General features: G+C 38.1%; 1 protein-coding gene across 1 annotated transcript; it reads left to right on the plus strand.

Annotated features, from left to right (window-relative positions):
- The first annotated feature begins 7783 nt into the window (after positions 1-7783).
- Positions 7784-8026, plus strand: LOC105944014 (60S ribosomal protein L39). The gene has a single exon (XM_012948811.2). It carries the CDS (start codon positions 7784-7786, stop codon positions 7937-7939), a length of 156 nt encoding a protein of 51 aa, XP_012804265.2. The 3' UTR covers positions 7940-8026.
- The last annotated feature ends 6801 nt before the right edge of the window (positions 8027-14827 follow it).

Raw genomic sequence — 14827 nt, forward strand, 5'->3', positions numbered from 1 at the left:
AAGGCCCTTTCTGTGGCCTCCCAGCTCTGTCAATATCACTGCATTTGTTCACAAACTGGTGTCTTCTGGATGACCCAGATGTCAACAGCAATAAACTTTGATGTTGGTGATGTTTTCTGCCTGAAGGTTAAAAACAGCTACAGTAACAAGAGGATTCTATAGATAACACAACGAGAATATGGTCCAGTTTAACTGGTCACCCTGTCACATTAATGAGTAGGCCACTGACAAATGAAAAGTCCATCTGCAGCAACCACTGCTATCTGCAAAGAAAGTATCAGCTGTGCCCCAGTTCAGTGCAAGTCCAAGTAGACAAATGTCCTACATATGATGGACTTTTTTCCCATACAGAAAAGACCATGAGTATAAATGCCTTGTAGCCAAAGGAAGATGTTATTTCCCTCTGCAGATCAAGGTTCCCCACATGTGCTCACACACATGCTAGTGATTCTGTGTGGAAGGTTCTTTGCACCTACTATCTTTTACATATGTGGCTAGAGTGAAATGATCTGGTTCCTTCTTCATCAGATGCACTTTTTCTGGGAGGCAAAACTGCTCAATATGAGTTTATAGACAATAGGCAGAGCCAGGGAATATGTGGGGTTAACCACCATGGAAGGTGCATGTGAGATATTTCATAACTGTGAAAGTAATAAGCTTTCATCAACCACTAGATACTTAAGCTTGATGGCATATATATTTCTAAGTACACATATATTTCCAATTTAAAGACACTGAAGTATAGCCATGTGCAGTGCTGTGTACCTGTGATCCTAGCAGAAGCAGGAAGATCACTGAAACTTCAAGGCCACCCTGGTCCACATAGTGAGCTCCAGGAGACCTAGGGTTACATAGAAACATAGCAAAATTCTTTCTCAAAAATAGAAAACATAATAAAATAAAGTAAAGAAAAAGAAAAGTTAAAGTGTAAGCATACCAGATTAGAGTATATATCAAGTACACCTCTGTAAATCCTTTAGCAGCTGTTAGTGAGAACTTCATATAATAGGTATGTGAATAATCCTTAGCTGGATCACAGAACATTAGAGTGGAATAAACAAAGAATTCGCTAGCCAATATTTTTTCTGAAGTATGTATTCTTTAACTGATGCACACCTGCTGAGCTTCTATATGGATACTCCCACTGTTGCCTTCAAATACTGTGAAATGTTAACTTACTAAGTGATGAAAGGAGTAAAACAAACACTGAGCAACTTTAAAAGGCTATTAGCAACAAAATATACTATTTTGAAGTGGACAGTATTTAGATAATTAAAGTCAACATGTTGAACTCCATAATCAATTATTAATCACTCCCCTGAAAACATACATGATGCCCCATCTTCACTCTAGATTCAGCTTACTTGTTGGCTAAATCAAAATCTGGTTTTAGCCACATAGTCCCCTTCATTCCATACCTGCACTGTGATGCTGAAAGCCATGAGTAAGATACTGACCCATCTCCCTTTCAATGCATGGACCTCAGTGGACTCCTGAGTTTGCTTAGCTATCATCCTCTCCTCTAAGCAATTCCTTCTTTGTCTCTTCTGGATAGCATCCATGACTCTTATCTCTCCACATTATGTCAATGGATCATCTTGCTTCATATCTCACCAAGAAAAGAGATGGGATCATAAAGAGAATTCCTAAGCAAGCCAAATGATATCAACCCAACCACACACATCTGTACTCACAAGTCACGAGCTGCCCATGAATCTAAGGCCAAAATTTATCCTGTGTATTCCATTGTCTTCTTTGCCTGCTTAAGAAAATTATGTAACATTTTGTTCTTTTATCCTTTTTATAATAGTTATCCTCTTTACTGGATTATTACCATAAGTGTGCATATAAGGCTATTTCTCACAGTTTAAAATAACCCTCTTTTGATCTCTTCCTGCTTCTTTTACTTATTTTGTCTCATTCATTTTATAAGGAAACTCCATGAAGAAGTTGTTTACATCATCTGTCTCAAGTTGATCCACTCCCATGCTCCCTGAAAAGCACTGTGGTCACACATTCACTTTGAGTATTACAGGAACTATTTTCTTAATAAGTTTTACTGCTAAATATACATATGCCTCATTTTAATCATCTCTCAGTAGATTTTATATGGTTGACTGTTCTCTATTTCTTTCAGATATTTTATTTTCACTAGATGAGGTAGCTTATTTCCAAAATTGTCGAGATCAATTCTTTTTCTCCCTGTAAGTGCATGCCATTCTCAACACCAAACAGAGATAGAGTTTATTCCTCCACATCCTTGACTCTGGGATGGAACACCTTTGTTTTGAGTAATAGAAAATATAATATTTTTCTTTCCTTTTTGTTTTATTCCTTGCCTTTTCTCTATTATTTTATGTTTTCATCTCTTTTTTCTTTCTATCCTTTTGTTACTTTTGTGACAGTCTCAATAGCCCAGGTTGACCTATACTCACTAACCTCCTGGCTCAGCCTCCAGACTGGTGGGATTGCAGACTTATACCAACATCTGGCTCTAGATCCTAACCTCTAGGATTGAGCTACTAATTTTGCAAGCATGAAAACCAACTACCAAAAATAATTAATCAAGGCTCACAAATTTATGCCTTCTAAATGTATAATCTCATCTACATGAAGACCAAGCTTCCTAGTGGCTCTGTATAGTAGGAATATTGAGGGAGAACCACTTTCAGGACACTCAGTACTACCCATAATTTGTCTTTGGCTTGAAGATTTCCCAGCAGACTTGCAGAAACTTTTAACTGCATCCACTTAATCAGCACTCTGTGTCTTCTTCACCTGTCTTTTGCCTCTTAGAGCCCTTCAAATGAAGCCTGTCAGACTATGCAGGCCTTAGGGAGCCTCCATCCTGCTTGCAGAGCATTTTCTCTAATAAAATACTTGCATGTTTAATTCTGTCCTGGCTCCTGATAGTGGACCTGAGGCCATACTTCACCTTTGCCTGGCTCTTCCTCTACTTCTTTTGTTAGTCTGTTTCAGAACGTTTCACTGGTGTCTCTTCATCTCTTTGAAGTCAATGTCAATGTAACCCTGGACTCAGCACTTGGATTTGGGCTTCTATTTCCTTCACATACTCATTGCCTCAGAATTCATTTGGTATTATGGCTTTGTATACCATCTATATGTTGGAAACGTTCAAATAACTTTTTTCATAAGTATCAATCATATGTACATCACAAACACACATGCACACATGAGTTTTTTTTATGAAATTCAGAGGTGATATTTCAGTCAAATATCCTTTGGGAACACATCTAAATTTAACATTTTATTTTAAAATTGTTTGAAAAATATTTATTTGAGAGGAAAGAGAGAGTGAGTGTGCCAGGGCATCCTGCCATTGCATTGAACTCCAATCACATGTGGCCACTTTGTGTATCTGGCTTTATGTGGGTATTGGGGAACAAAATGTTGGTCATCAAGCTTTGCAGGCAAGTTTCCGTAACTCCTGAACAATTTATTCAGCCCACTTCATAAAAAATTAAAAATGGGGCTTGAGATATGGCTTAATGGTTAAAGTCCTTGCCTGTGAAGCCTAAGGACTTAGGTTCATTTCCCAGTACCCATGTAAGCCAGATACACAAGGTGGTGCATGTATCTGGAGTTCATTTGCAGAGGCTGGAGACCCTGGCATGCTCATTCTCTGTGTTTCTCTCTGTCTGCCTCTCTCTTTCTCCTTCTCTTAAATAAATAAATAAATAAATAAATAAATAAATAAATAAATAAAATTAAAAATGTATTTATTAGCATGTGTGTGTGTATGCATGTGTGTTAATGAATGTGGCAGGGTTGTTGGTCACTACCTAATGAATGCCCATCTGGCTTTACATGTGTAGCTGGGGAATTGAACCCAAATTGGTAGGGTTTGCAAGCAAGCACCTTTAACCACTAAGCCATCTCCCCAACCCCATAAATTTATCATTTTCAAACCAATGACATTGCCCTTAAAACTTAAGTCTTCTTGTTCTACCTCAGTAAACAGCAATTCCATCCTTACAGCTACTGCTATGACTATATCTCTCTATCCTTGTCATCAATAGATCCTGCACTTTAACTTCACCGTGGATTCTCACTGTCTTTGGCATCATCTCTCATCTGAATTAGTACAACTGTCTCTTCTCTGGCTTCTGCTTCTGATTGTGCCCCACCCTTACTGCATTCTCAAATCATCTGCAAGGTTATTACAAACTATCATATCTTGTTCTTTTGTTTCAAACTAAGTCCTTATAAAAATGTTTTGGTCCCATAAGGAGCTAAGTGGCATGGTATATACCTGTAAGTCCAGCTCTTAGGGCGCAGAAGCAGGAGAACGGAAGTTCCAGGTTAGTCTGAGCTACATGGCCAGACCTTCACTTAAAAAAGCAAAGATGGGAACAAAAACAAAGAAATACCCATCATGATAACTGGGCACCTACAGCCTGTTTAACTCATCCCTCTTGCTCACTGAACACAAGTCACACTGGTTGCCTAGAACAATCTCACTTCTGTCCTACCTTCTCGTCCTTCAGAAGCTGTGTGTTTGCCTCCCAATATCAACTCCTCGCATCTTTCCATTTTTAATGCTAAAGTCAACTTGTCAGCTAGGCTTTCTGTGGTCACCTTCAGAAAAGATTACAATTCTCCACGATACTTCATTGCCCTTCTTTCCTACTTTGTTTTCCTCCTTAACATTGCTACTGTTTAATAGAATACTTGAGTTGTCTACTTATCTTGTGAATTGTTTGCTTGCTCTGCTATGATCCACAAGATTAGTGTTGTGGATCTCTGCTGGTTCTTGACACCTGGAACACTGCCACTTAGCACATGATGAATAGATATTCATTGGGTGGATAATAACAATTTTTGTAAAATAAAATTAACAATACACAAGTAGAAGTTTAGTCTCTCAGACACATAAAATCCTCAATAAATATATATTCATTTGAATCACTGTATTTTCTTCCTATGATAACAAAAAATATACAAGATCTGACTTCACTGTAGTAGCCAGAGACACACAATACCATAAGATTATTTCCCTGCAATTGACAAATGAATTATAATTGCAATTCCCTGTAATTGACCATGAATATTTGGGAATTTTTTTCAGAATGATGGTGTGTTTCTTGGCCTTTATGACAATTTCTGTTTCTTGTTACTGATCAATTAGATTTATTGCCATTGTCTTATAATCATGGTATAGTTTAATTAACATGAAACCAAAGGACAATTTCCTACCTTATTTCCATGCAAGATGAATGCAACTCCCACTGAATTCATTTTGTAGTAAAATTCATTGGTTCAGGAAGACTATGTGAATTTAAAATAAAAGAGAAGGGAAAAACAATCAAGCCTAGAATTTTTTAAATTTTCTTCCTTCTCCCAACTACTTTTGATGGACAAGGTAAATTCATAGCTACTTGAGCCCTATACTTTTGGTGCCAAAAATTCCCCTCCCTATTTCTCTTGGCAGATATTTAAGGCAGTTAAATGTTCAAGGAACTTACCATAACTTCATAGGGGAGAAAACCCCATTTTACTTAATGTACTCTGTATTCTGGGATATTTTTAGCAGATTTTAAAAACAGTTTTTAATTTTTTAAAAACATATTTTATTTATTTATTTATTTATTTGAAAAAGAGGGGGAGACAGAGAGAGAGAGAGAGAGGGAGAGAATGGGTATGCCAGGCCCTCCAGCCACTGCAAAGGCACTCCAGACACATGCCCCCCCCCCCCCGCCACGCATCTGGCTTACATGGGTTCTGGAGAATTGAACCAGGATCCTTTGGCTTTGGCTTTGCAGGCTAACACCTTAACCACTAAGCCATCTCTCCAGCCCAAAAGACAGTTTTTGACAATAGCAAAATAGGGTGCTTTGAGAACTAGTCATATAAATCCCTGCAGAATGTATACTGACAAAAATTAGAGTTTTATTTATTAGATAGCCTGAAGAAAGGATTAAATCTTGAGTCCCCACCCTGTGTACCAACATAAGTTGAAATTTTCAAAGTTAGCTTATAACTAGAGAGTCCCAATGAGAGAGAGAGAGAGAGAGAGAGAGAGAGAGAGGGAGAGAACGAATTTGGCTGATGGTGTGTGTTTATGTGAGCAGAAACTGTATGGAACAAGCAAGCCCAGAAGGACAAAGGGAATTGCAAGTACATATGCTGGTAAGAAAGCAGAGAGTTAGTTTACTGCCTTGAAAAACAGCAGCCCCTGACCTTGTCTTCCCAGTACACATTGAAGTGTTTGCATCATTATCTGCACAAAGGTTAAAAGGAAAAGTTCGATTGCCCTACCAAATTCTGAAGGATAAAAAGGTAACTATGAGAAATCAATGGGATTCTTTTCCAAGCCCCAGCAGGCAATGTTTTTATCTGACAATTTGAGCTGAAGCTCTGGTGAATTTCATGCAACTTCAAAAGTTCTCTAAAATGAAGTGCCATGTTGTATCTCTCATAAATGAGCATGCTTACTTTTCAAATATATGACAATTTTCCAATCATTTGCATTTTAAAGGTCTAAGGAATTTTAATCACTGATCAATTTTAACCCACGTTTCCTGCGTGCATGCATAAGCGTACACCCTCAACTTTGCCATCCTCATAAAAATTCTCTCTTAAGCTCTTACTTTCATGTGTTTTTAAAATGGTTCAGCACCCCCGCAGCTCTCATCAGCCAGCCTTCCCCAGTGGTCCCTCTGCCTGGAAGATGAAAGGCCCTTTTCACCTCAGTCAGGGCTCCTGCTTTTGCTTTCACACTGATGGAAAATAACTTAAAGATGGGAAAGGAACTAAGAGTCACCAGCTGACCTTGACTGGCATGAAGCAGTTCCTCAAGGGGAGCTTTTCAGGTCTCATGTGGTCTTCATTCCCAATTGAAAAAGCACTGAATACATAAGTTTCTTTAACTAAAATGAATGTTCCTGGGCTTGGGGGATGGCTTAGCAGTTAAGGTGTTTGTCTGCAAAGCCAAAGGACCCAGGTTTGATTTCCCAGGATCCATGTTAGCCAGATGCACAAGGGGGCACATGCATCTGGAGTTCATTTGCAGTGGCAGGAGGCCCTGGCACACTCATTCTCTCTCTCTCTCTCTCTCTCTCCATCTCCCTCTTCTTCTGTCAAATAAATAAATTAGTTAAAATAAAATATTAAAAAAATAAACGTTCCTGGTTCATGGCTTACCTAGCTATTTCAAAATACAGAATACCAATATATTTCATGGTTCATTAGTCTTACACTAACTACATTATGGGTTTTTTGAGGATGGAAATAATATCTTTTATTATGTTTCCTAAAGTTAGTATGAGTTGTGGTAGGATCAGACTCTGGAGTCAGGATGCTAGATTCAAATCACAGCTCTCTATTTTCTTGACTATAATCTTGAGCAAGTTCCTTAACCACTCTGTGCCCTGTACCTTCATCTATAAAATATCAATAATACTATTACCTTCTTTATAGAGTTATTGTAAATATGAAAGAAGCAGATAGTTGTAAAATATTCTATAAATGTAAAATGTTATTATTTTATATTTCACTTTTGCAAATAATAGATTCAGTGTTATCTTGGTGACATTTCATGTCTTCAAGGTTAAACAATGCATATAAATTTTGTGATAGTTACTAGCTAGTTGTTATTGGGCATTTTGACAATTATTAAAACTTTTTCATATACAGAATAAAATATTTAATAGACTCAACTTCTAGGTCTCCATTAGTTAGGATCTAGGGCAATATGACTGGCTTTCTGCTCTTCTGACGTCCTCCGCCATCATGGTTCGGTGCCATCGCCTGATATCTCACCATGTCTTCTCACAAGACTTTCAGAATCAAGCGATTCCTTGCCAAAAAACAAAAGCAAAACCATCCCATTCCCCAATGGATTCGGATGAAAACTGGTAACAAAATCAGGTACAATTCCAAGAGAAGACATTGGAGGAGAACCAAGCTGGGTCTGTAAGGATTTGCACACTCCGCGATTGATTCTACCAAAATGTCAGCACTGCAGAGGTTTCTGCATGTTAAATTGAAATCCTATTTTACTTTCTATCAATCTACATGGATGTGTTGATCCAAAAATAAATGTAAATCCTTTTGAAAAAAAGAATGACTGGCTTTCTTATGAATGCAGAAATAGTGTTCTTGCTAAAAGTGAATTAAAATAACACATAGCTCAAATAAGATGCACTGGCAGTATTTGTGTGATTCTCACTATTATTATCTCCAATAAGCTTTTATTCAATGATGACTGTATGCAGAACACTAAGCCAGGTTCTGGGGACTGAAAGACAAATGTCCTTTACAACAAGCTTATGATGTAGTTGAGAAAGCAGGGTGTCTTGCAATAACACAGATGGGACTGGGGGACATTATGTTAAATGAAATGTTAGACACAGGAATACAAATACCAAATGTTTTTACTGACGTGTGGGGGCTAAAAATGTTGATCTTGTAGAAGTAGAGAGAATTACGGTTTCCAGAGACAGGTAAGGGACAAGGAGAAGAGGATGCACAGAGGATGGTTAATTAGCAGAGGGGAGGAGGAATAAATTCTAGTGTTTGACAGCACAGTAAGGCAACTATGGCTGATGATAACTAAATGAATATTCCATAATAGCTTGTAGAAAGGATTTTGAATGTTCTTGATGTTAGTAGCTAAGCATTGCAGGCATCTGGGTGAAAACTCCTACATTAACACACCTTCAAAGTTTGTTTGTTTGTTTTCAGGAAAACTCTTTAGGAGAAACTTATGGCTTGTTCACATATCTTTCTTCTTTATGAATATGAACTGAGCTCTGGTGCTGTCTATCTTCACTCATTGCAAGTAATAAATCTTTATCCGTTCCTTTTTGTCCTGGTCATACTCATTGCCTTTTCATTAACCGGAGGGGAACAAATTGTATTTGATTACACCAACACAATGAAAGAGTAAATGCTTAAGATGATGTATATACTAATTAACGGATGTAATCATTACATACCATATACAATGTGTTGAAATATCACATTGTATTGGCCACTTTACTTGTTGTTGTGACCAAATACCTGACAGGCAAGGGGTTAAGGAAAGGAAGAGTGATAGATTCCATCCTGTTAGGGAAGGCATGGTAGCAGAAGCAGGAGGTCAGCTTACCACACTGCTGCCAAAAGCAGGAAGAAAGAGTAAACAGGAAGTAGGGCCAGGACTTAAGGGGAGGGTTTTGTATACATGTAAGTAGAATGGGTTACTGGGGGAAGAATGGCCTAAATAGGGTCAGGGGAAAGGATTGAGTAAAGGAAGGGTGGGAGGAGGGTTAGTCAAAATTTGAGATGTTATGAATAAGCCATATGGAAACCTACTTCTTTGGATAATGGTGCATCCAGAAGCCACAGATTGTTACTTAGAAAAATTTCAGTAGCAGGGTGTGATCGTTTCCAGTGAGTTGCTAGTCAGAGAGGTCTCTTATGTCCCCACACATTAAGGTCATTGCCAAGGTTCTTGATTGCCCACCAGAACTAGATGGTAAGACCCTATTGCTGAAGACTCCACATGCCTGGGCTGCAGGTTACTGAGAAATCAAACTGGAGCTGAGCTGGAAACATCCTCTCTGTAGACCAGTTGATAGAAAGCTGGACAAACTTACACTTTCTCCAGCAAGGCTATACTTCCTAAAGGTTCCACAACCTTCCTATGCAGCACCACCTGCTGGGGACCAACTTCAAATACATGAACCTTTGGGGGACATTTTACATTCAGACCACAACACCCCATAAATGGGTACAATTATTGTGTGCTAATTAAGAATAAAAATTGAAGAGGTAAATATAAAAAATGGCAAAATAAGGTCAATATAAATAAGTTGAGTACTTAAGCATGTATAAACAATATAAAAGAATGAGAAGTTATGCTGGCTGTGTTTTGGCAGAGGGATATCACAAGGCTATCAGAGAGTAGAATGACAAAATAGTCTTAATATGTCAAAGGTACTATTTTAATCAAGTCAACTAAAAAATCATATTCAAATGATTTATAATTTATGATTTGTATAAAGGTATGTTCAACTTGTTATTTTTTTATAAATAGTATTCAAAATGTATGGAAGGGTATTATCTGAAGGCATACAAGTGACATTCATGAATCCCAAAAAATAAAGTATGGATGAATCTTGAAAAAAAATAATAAAATCTATGAGCTTCTTATACATACATATATTTTCACCTGATTCATTTCATGAACTTTTTGTCATTTGTATAGCATCAGTTTGGAAGCACCCTTTCATCATTATAACCCAAAATTATTGGCACATTATAGAAATGGACCCCCATAATTATACAGCATAATAGAGATATAGTAGCCATTGAAATTCGAAGACAAAAAAAAAAAATAGGTCAAATAGGTCAAATACAAAGAACTGAGAAAGCACACAGTAGTCAGACTCACAACCCCAGCCCTTATAGGCTGAAGCAGGAGGATCATGAGCTTGAGGCAAGTCTGGGTTACAAAGTAAGATCCTTTCTCAAAAAACAAAACAGAGCAAAACTGAACCACATAGTAAATTTGCCTAGCTCATTACTAATTAAGTGTATTATAAAGCGTATGTGAAACAAGAAAAAATTGACAAAATATAAAAATTATACTTAAGGAAATAAGCATATTATGCTCCTAACCTTATGAGATTTGATACAATGCTGACTTTATGTTCCAAGTTTCCTAAATACTAATCCAAATATCAGAAGTTTTTATTAAAATTTCATTCTTTCATCTAAATAGCTCTTATTACAATAGCCAAACCACAATCTCCATAAATGTCATTTTTTTCTCATCTGTAAAATGGATGTAGTAACACTTATTTTATAGAATAGAATATAGTTGAAAATTCACTGAGGAAAAATTGATGCTTATATATAAGGAGTGAAAAAATCCCTACATATCAATTAAATATAGAATATTATATAGGATATGATTCAATATTACCTTGATGGTTCTTGGGCTCATTATCTGAATTTTCTCTTCACTAAATTTCCAATTTGTTATCTTTTAAACATATACTCGTATTATGACTCTAGTTGTCATTGTCATGGGTACTGTAGAACAGTTATTGTTCTATTCTTAGAGTATGGGAGTAAAAGGAAAGGTAGATGGGTATGGTGCCCTATCTCACTTGTCAGCCCCTAAGCATGAAGTTCCAGATCAAACACCTCTCTGAGTATGTCTGTGAGAGTATTTCTGGACAACATTAGCAACTGAGTCAGGGGCTCAATAAAGTAGATTGCTGTCCCCAGTGATGCAGGCTTCATGAAATTCACGGACGAAAATGAGGAAAGGAAGAGGAAGAAGGAAGTTGCTTGGTTTTCTGCCTCACTGCCTGAGCTACTGGGACATCTGGTCTTCTGAGGCTCTGAAGCTTAAATTTACATCACTGCCTTATTCTGATGCATTTACACTTTGGCTAAATTACATCGCTGCCTGTTCTTGTTCAATTTGCAGATGAGCCTCTGAGCTGCCATAGTCATTGAACAAGCCAATGAAACAATTCCTCTTGCTAAATGTTTTTTTAAAGAATGCTAATGCCCGTGGGAGGGAGAGAGGGAAGAATGTTAATAGCATTTTTGAAAAAATGCTTCAGAATATACACCTTCAAAAAAAATCATCTTTGCAACATGAGCAGATGCAAGAGGTGGTGTACTGTCACATATTAAAAACTCCATTTTCAGGGCTTAGGCAGATCTGTTGTGATACTGGAGAAAAAAAAAATGAGCCATTCAGACGTCTTGGCTTTTGGTGAGAAGCAGATTAATATTAGCATAAAATTTCTTAAACATTACATTAAAAGTATACTATCCAATGGTTGAAAAGTTGTCCCCTCCCAACTGAGAAGCCTATATTGACCTCCATAATAACACATTCAAGAAGTCAGAAGAGGATTCAGGTGTTTGGCTTTGAAGATCAAATCAACAAATGAAAACAGATCTGCTGTATTCTCATTAACCATTTCCCAGAGGGTGCCAAATGATCCCTGGCAGCATCACCATTGAAGATCTTTCAGTGCCTGGGTTCTCAACCTTGGTGGACTTGACAATCATCTGGGAAGCTCTGATAAGTCTTCCAGCTGAGACCACTTTCCAAACAAGTAACTGAGAAACACTGGGGGTGGGCTCCATTCCCCCCATGATGACATTTCCAAAAATATTTTATTTATTTATTTATCTGAGAGAAAGAGAGAGAGAGACAGAGGCAAAGAAACAGATAGAATGGGCACACTAGGGCTTCTAGCCACTGCATACAAACTCCAGACACTTGTGCCACATTGTGCATCTGGTTTATGTGGGTCCTGGGTAATCAAACCTGGATCCTTAGGCTTTGCAGGCAAGCACCTTAACTGCTAAGCCATCTCTCCAGCTCCCATGATGACATTTTACTTGTGCCACATCTTTACCCCAACCCCATCCCCTGTGCATGCTTGTTTCATCATCTCTTACACCTTTCTGCTCCTGCTCGTTTTGCCTACTGGTGATGCAGATCCAACTCAAGTGGAAGTATCTCATGAAGCTCTGCTGATGTCCCATGTGATGGTTGTAAACATGCCTGTAAATTCATTGATACTACTCCCACAGAAGATGGAGTCATATAACTTTCCCTTAAAATCTAGGCTGGTCTTGACAAATTGGTTCTCATGAAAACAAGCTGGCAGACTTTTCAGTGAGGCAAGGTTAGAAAAAGGCCACACGTTTCCCCTGGCACTCATTGTGAAGACTCTGGCCAAGCTGAGAGACCAGGTGGCGAGGTCACAAAAAGACAGTGAGATGTCTGAGGCCCCAGCCATTCCAGCCTACCAGCCTTCTAAGTCTAGTCAGCATTGACTGCCAAACATACAAATACATGAGCCTTCAGATGACTCCATCTCTCAAACTGAATCATCCAGCTGAGACCAAAGGCATCAGAAGGCAGAGACAAACTGTCCCCACTGTATCCTGTCCTAATTCTTGAACCACAGAATAACAAGTGGGTATTGAACACTAAACAGTCTTAGGATAATTTATTTCACACACAAAATAAACCCCTCAGTTCTCAAGCTCATCTTGTCTTTTCTTGGATACAGTGCTTAACAAATTCTACTGTTATTGCTAGTCAGTTTGCTCCTCTCTGGACAGTTGGCTCTCAATGGTAGAACCCATGACTGATTTTTGCATGGTCCACAATGTCTTATCCTAAAATGTGCTAAGCATTTGAATGGACTTTTAACTTCCATCACAGATAAGAATTAGCGCAATAAAGACATCATTCTGCTCTTTTCTACTCCCAAATTCCTAGCTATAATGGTCAACTGCATTCACACGCTTTAATATAAAAATCCTTGTATTGTTATAAAAGTACAATACAACAACAATAAGGAAAAGTTGAGACTAATCAAATGTACAAGAATGTATAATACTGACATATAATTAAGAAAATGCCATTATACTTAAAAATCAAATACATTATGGATGTGAAAGTATTGTTTCTGATCTTTGCTCTTTTGAGAAGTCATGGAATTTATAGCTCTCCAGCCAAGGGGAATGTTCCTGACTTCTGCTCTGAATATTCTTTCCATTAGCTGAATATGTATCTCTACACAGAATATGCACATGCCAGTTTTCAGATGCTGGGATAATAGTTCATGTGTGTAGTTGTATGTTTGTCCAGTCAGCCATCCAGAAGTTCAACCCAGGAGCTCAATCCAAGTAATCAAGTTCTCCAGCCTTTTCCAGTATGTCACACTGCCTTCAAAACATAAATCTTTGCATTTGTACACACACATACATACACACACACACACACACACACACACACACACACACACACACAAATCAAAGTCATTAGGTATCAATTTCTTTCAATGTTCAAGAAAATAAAAATAAATACTTTTGGTTTAGAATTCTTGCTGGTGGCACACACCTTTGGTCCCACAACTCAGGAGGCTGTGGTAGAGGATCACAATGAGGTTGAGGTGAGTCTGGGTTACGGAGTGCAGTCCAGTTCAGCCTGGGATATAGTTAGACCTTGTCTCGAAAAAGCAAAACAAACAAAAAATGACTTGGTCATAAAAATGGTAGCCACAGCTTTGACTTGGTAGAGGGTCTTCTCTTCTCTTCTCTTCTCTTCTCTTCTCTTCTCTTCTCTTCTCTCTCTCCTTTCTTTTTTAAAATGTTTTTTTCTTTCTTTATTTGAGAGATAGAAAAAGAGATAAAGCACAAGTAAGAGAGAGAATGGGCATTCCAGGGCCTCTAGCCACTACAATAGAACTCCAGATACATGCGCCCCTTTGTGAATCTGGCTTATGTGGGCCCTGGGGACTTGAACCTGGGTACTTAGGCTTCACAGGCAAGCACCTTAGTCTCTAAGCCATCACTATAGCCCTTTCTCTCTCAATGCTATCTTACTCCTGCCATCTCCTTGTCTCATGCTAAGATGAGCTTATAGTACTAATTCATCCCTTGATATGTTGCCACAAAGAGAGAGAGGCTTTGATGTATAGTTCACAAGAAATGCTGTCCAATTACAAAGATATCTTTTGGCTCCACAGTAGTCCCCATATGACAATTCTTACCCTTCCACTTTCTATTGTCTCCATAGCAGAGATTATGTAACAATTCTATTACTTCTCTGAATACAAAAATGTAAAAGACAAAAATTACTGGAATAGGTACTATTATTAATATGGTTCAAAATCCAAAAAGTACAAAAGTATCTGTGGTGGTTGAATCAGATGCCTCTCCCCCACCTCATAAACTCATGTGTTTTGGTTGCTTGGTTCCCAGCTGATGACAATTTGAGAGGTAGAGCCTTATTTGAGGAAGTGTGTTGTTGTTGGAAGTGGGCTTTGGGGTA

The sequence above is a fragment of the Jaculus jaculus genome, chromosome 10 (genome assembly GCF_020740685.1).
Source record: "Jaculus jaculus isolate mJacJac1 chromosome 10, mJacJac1.mat.Y.cur, whole genome shotgun sequence".
Taxonomy (NCBI): domain Eukaryota; kingdom Metazoa; phylum Chordata; class Mammalia; order Rodentia; family Dipodidae; genus Jaculus; species Jaculus jaculus.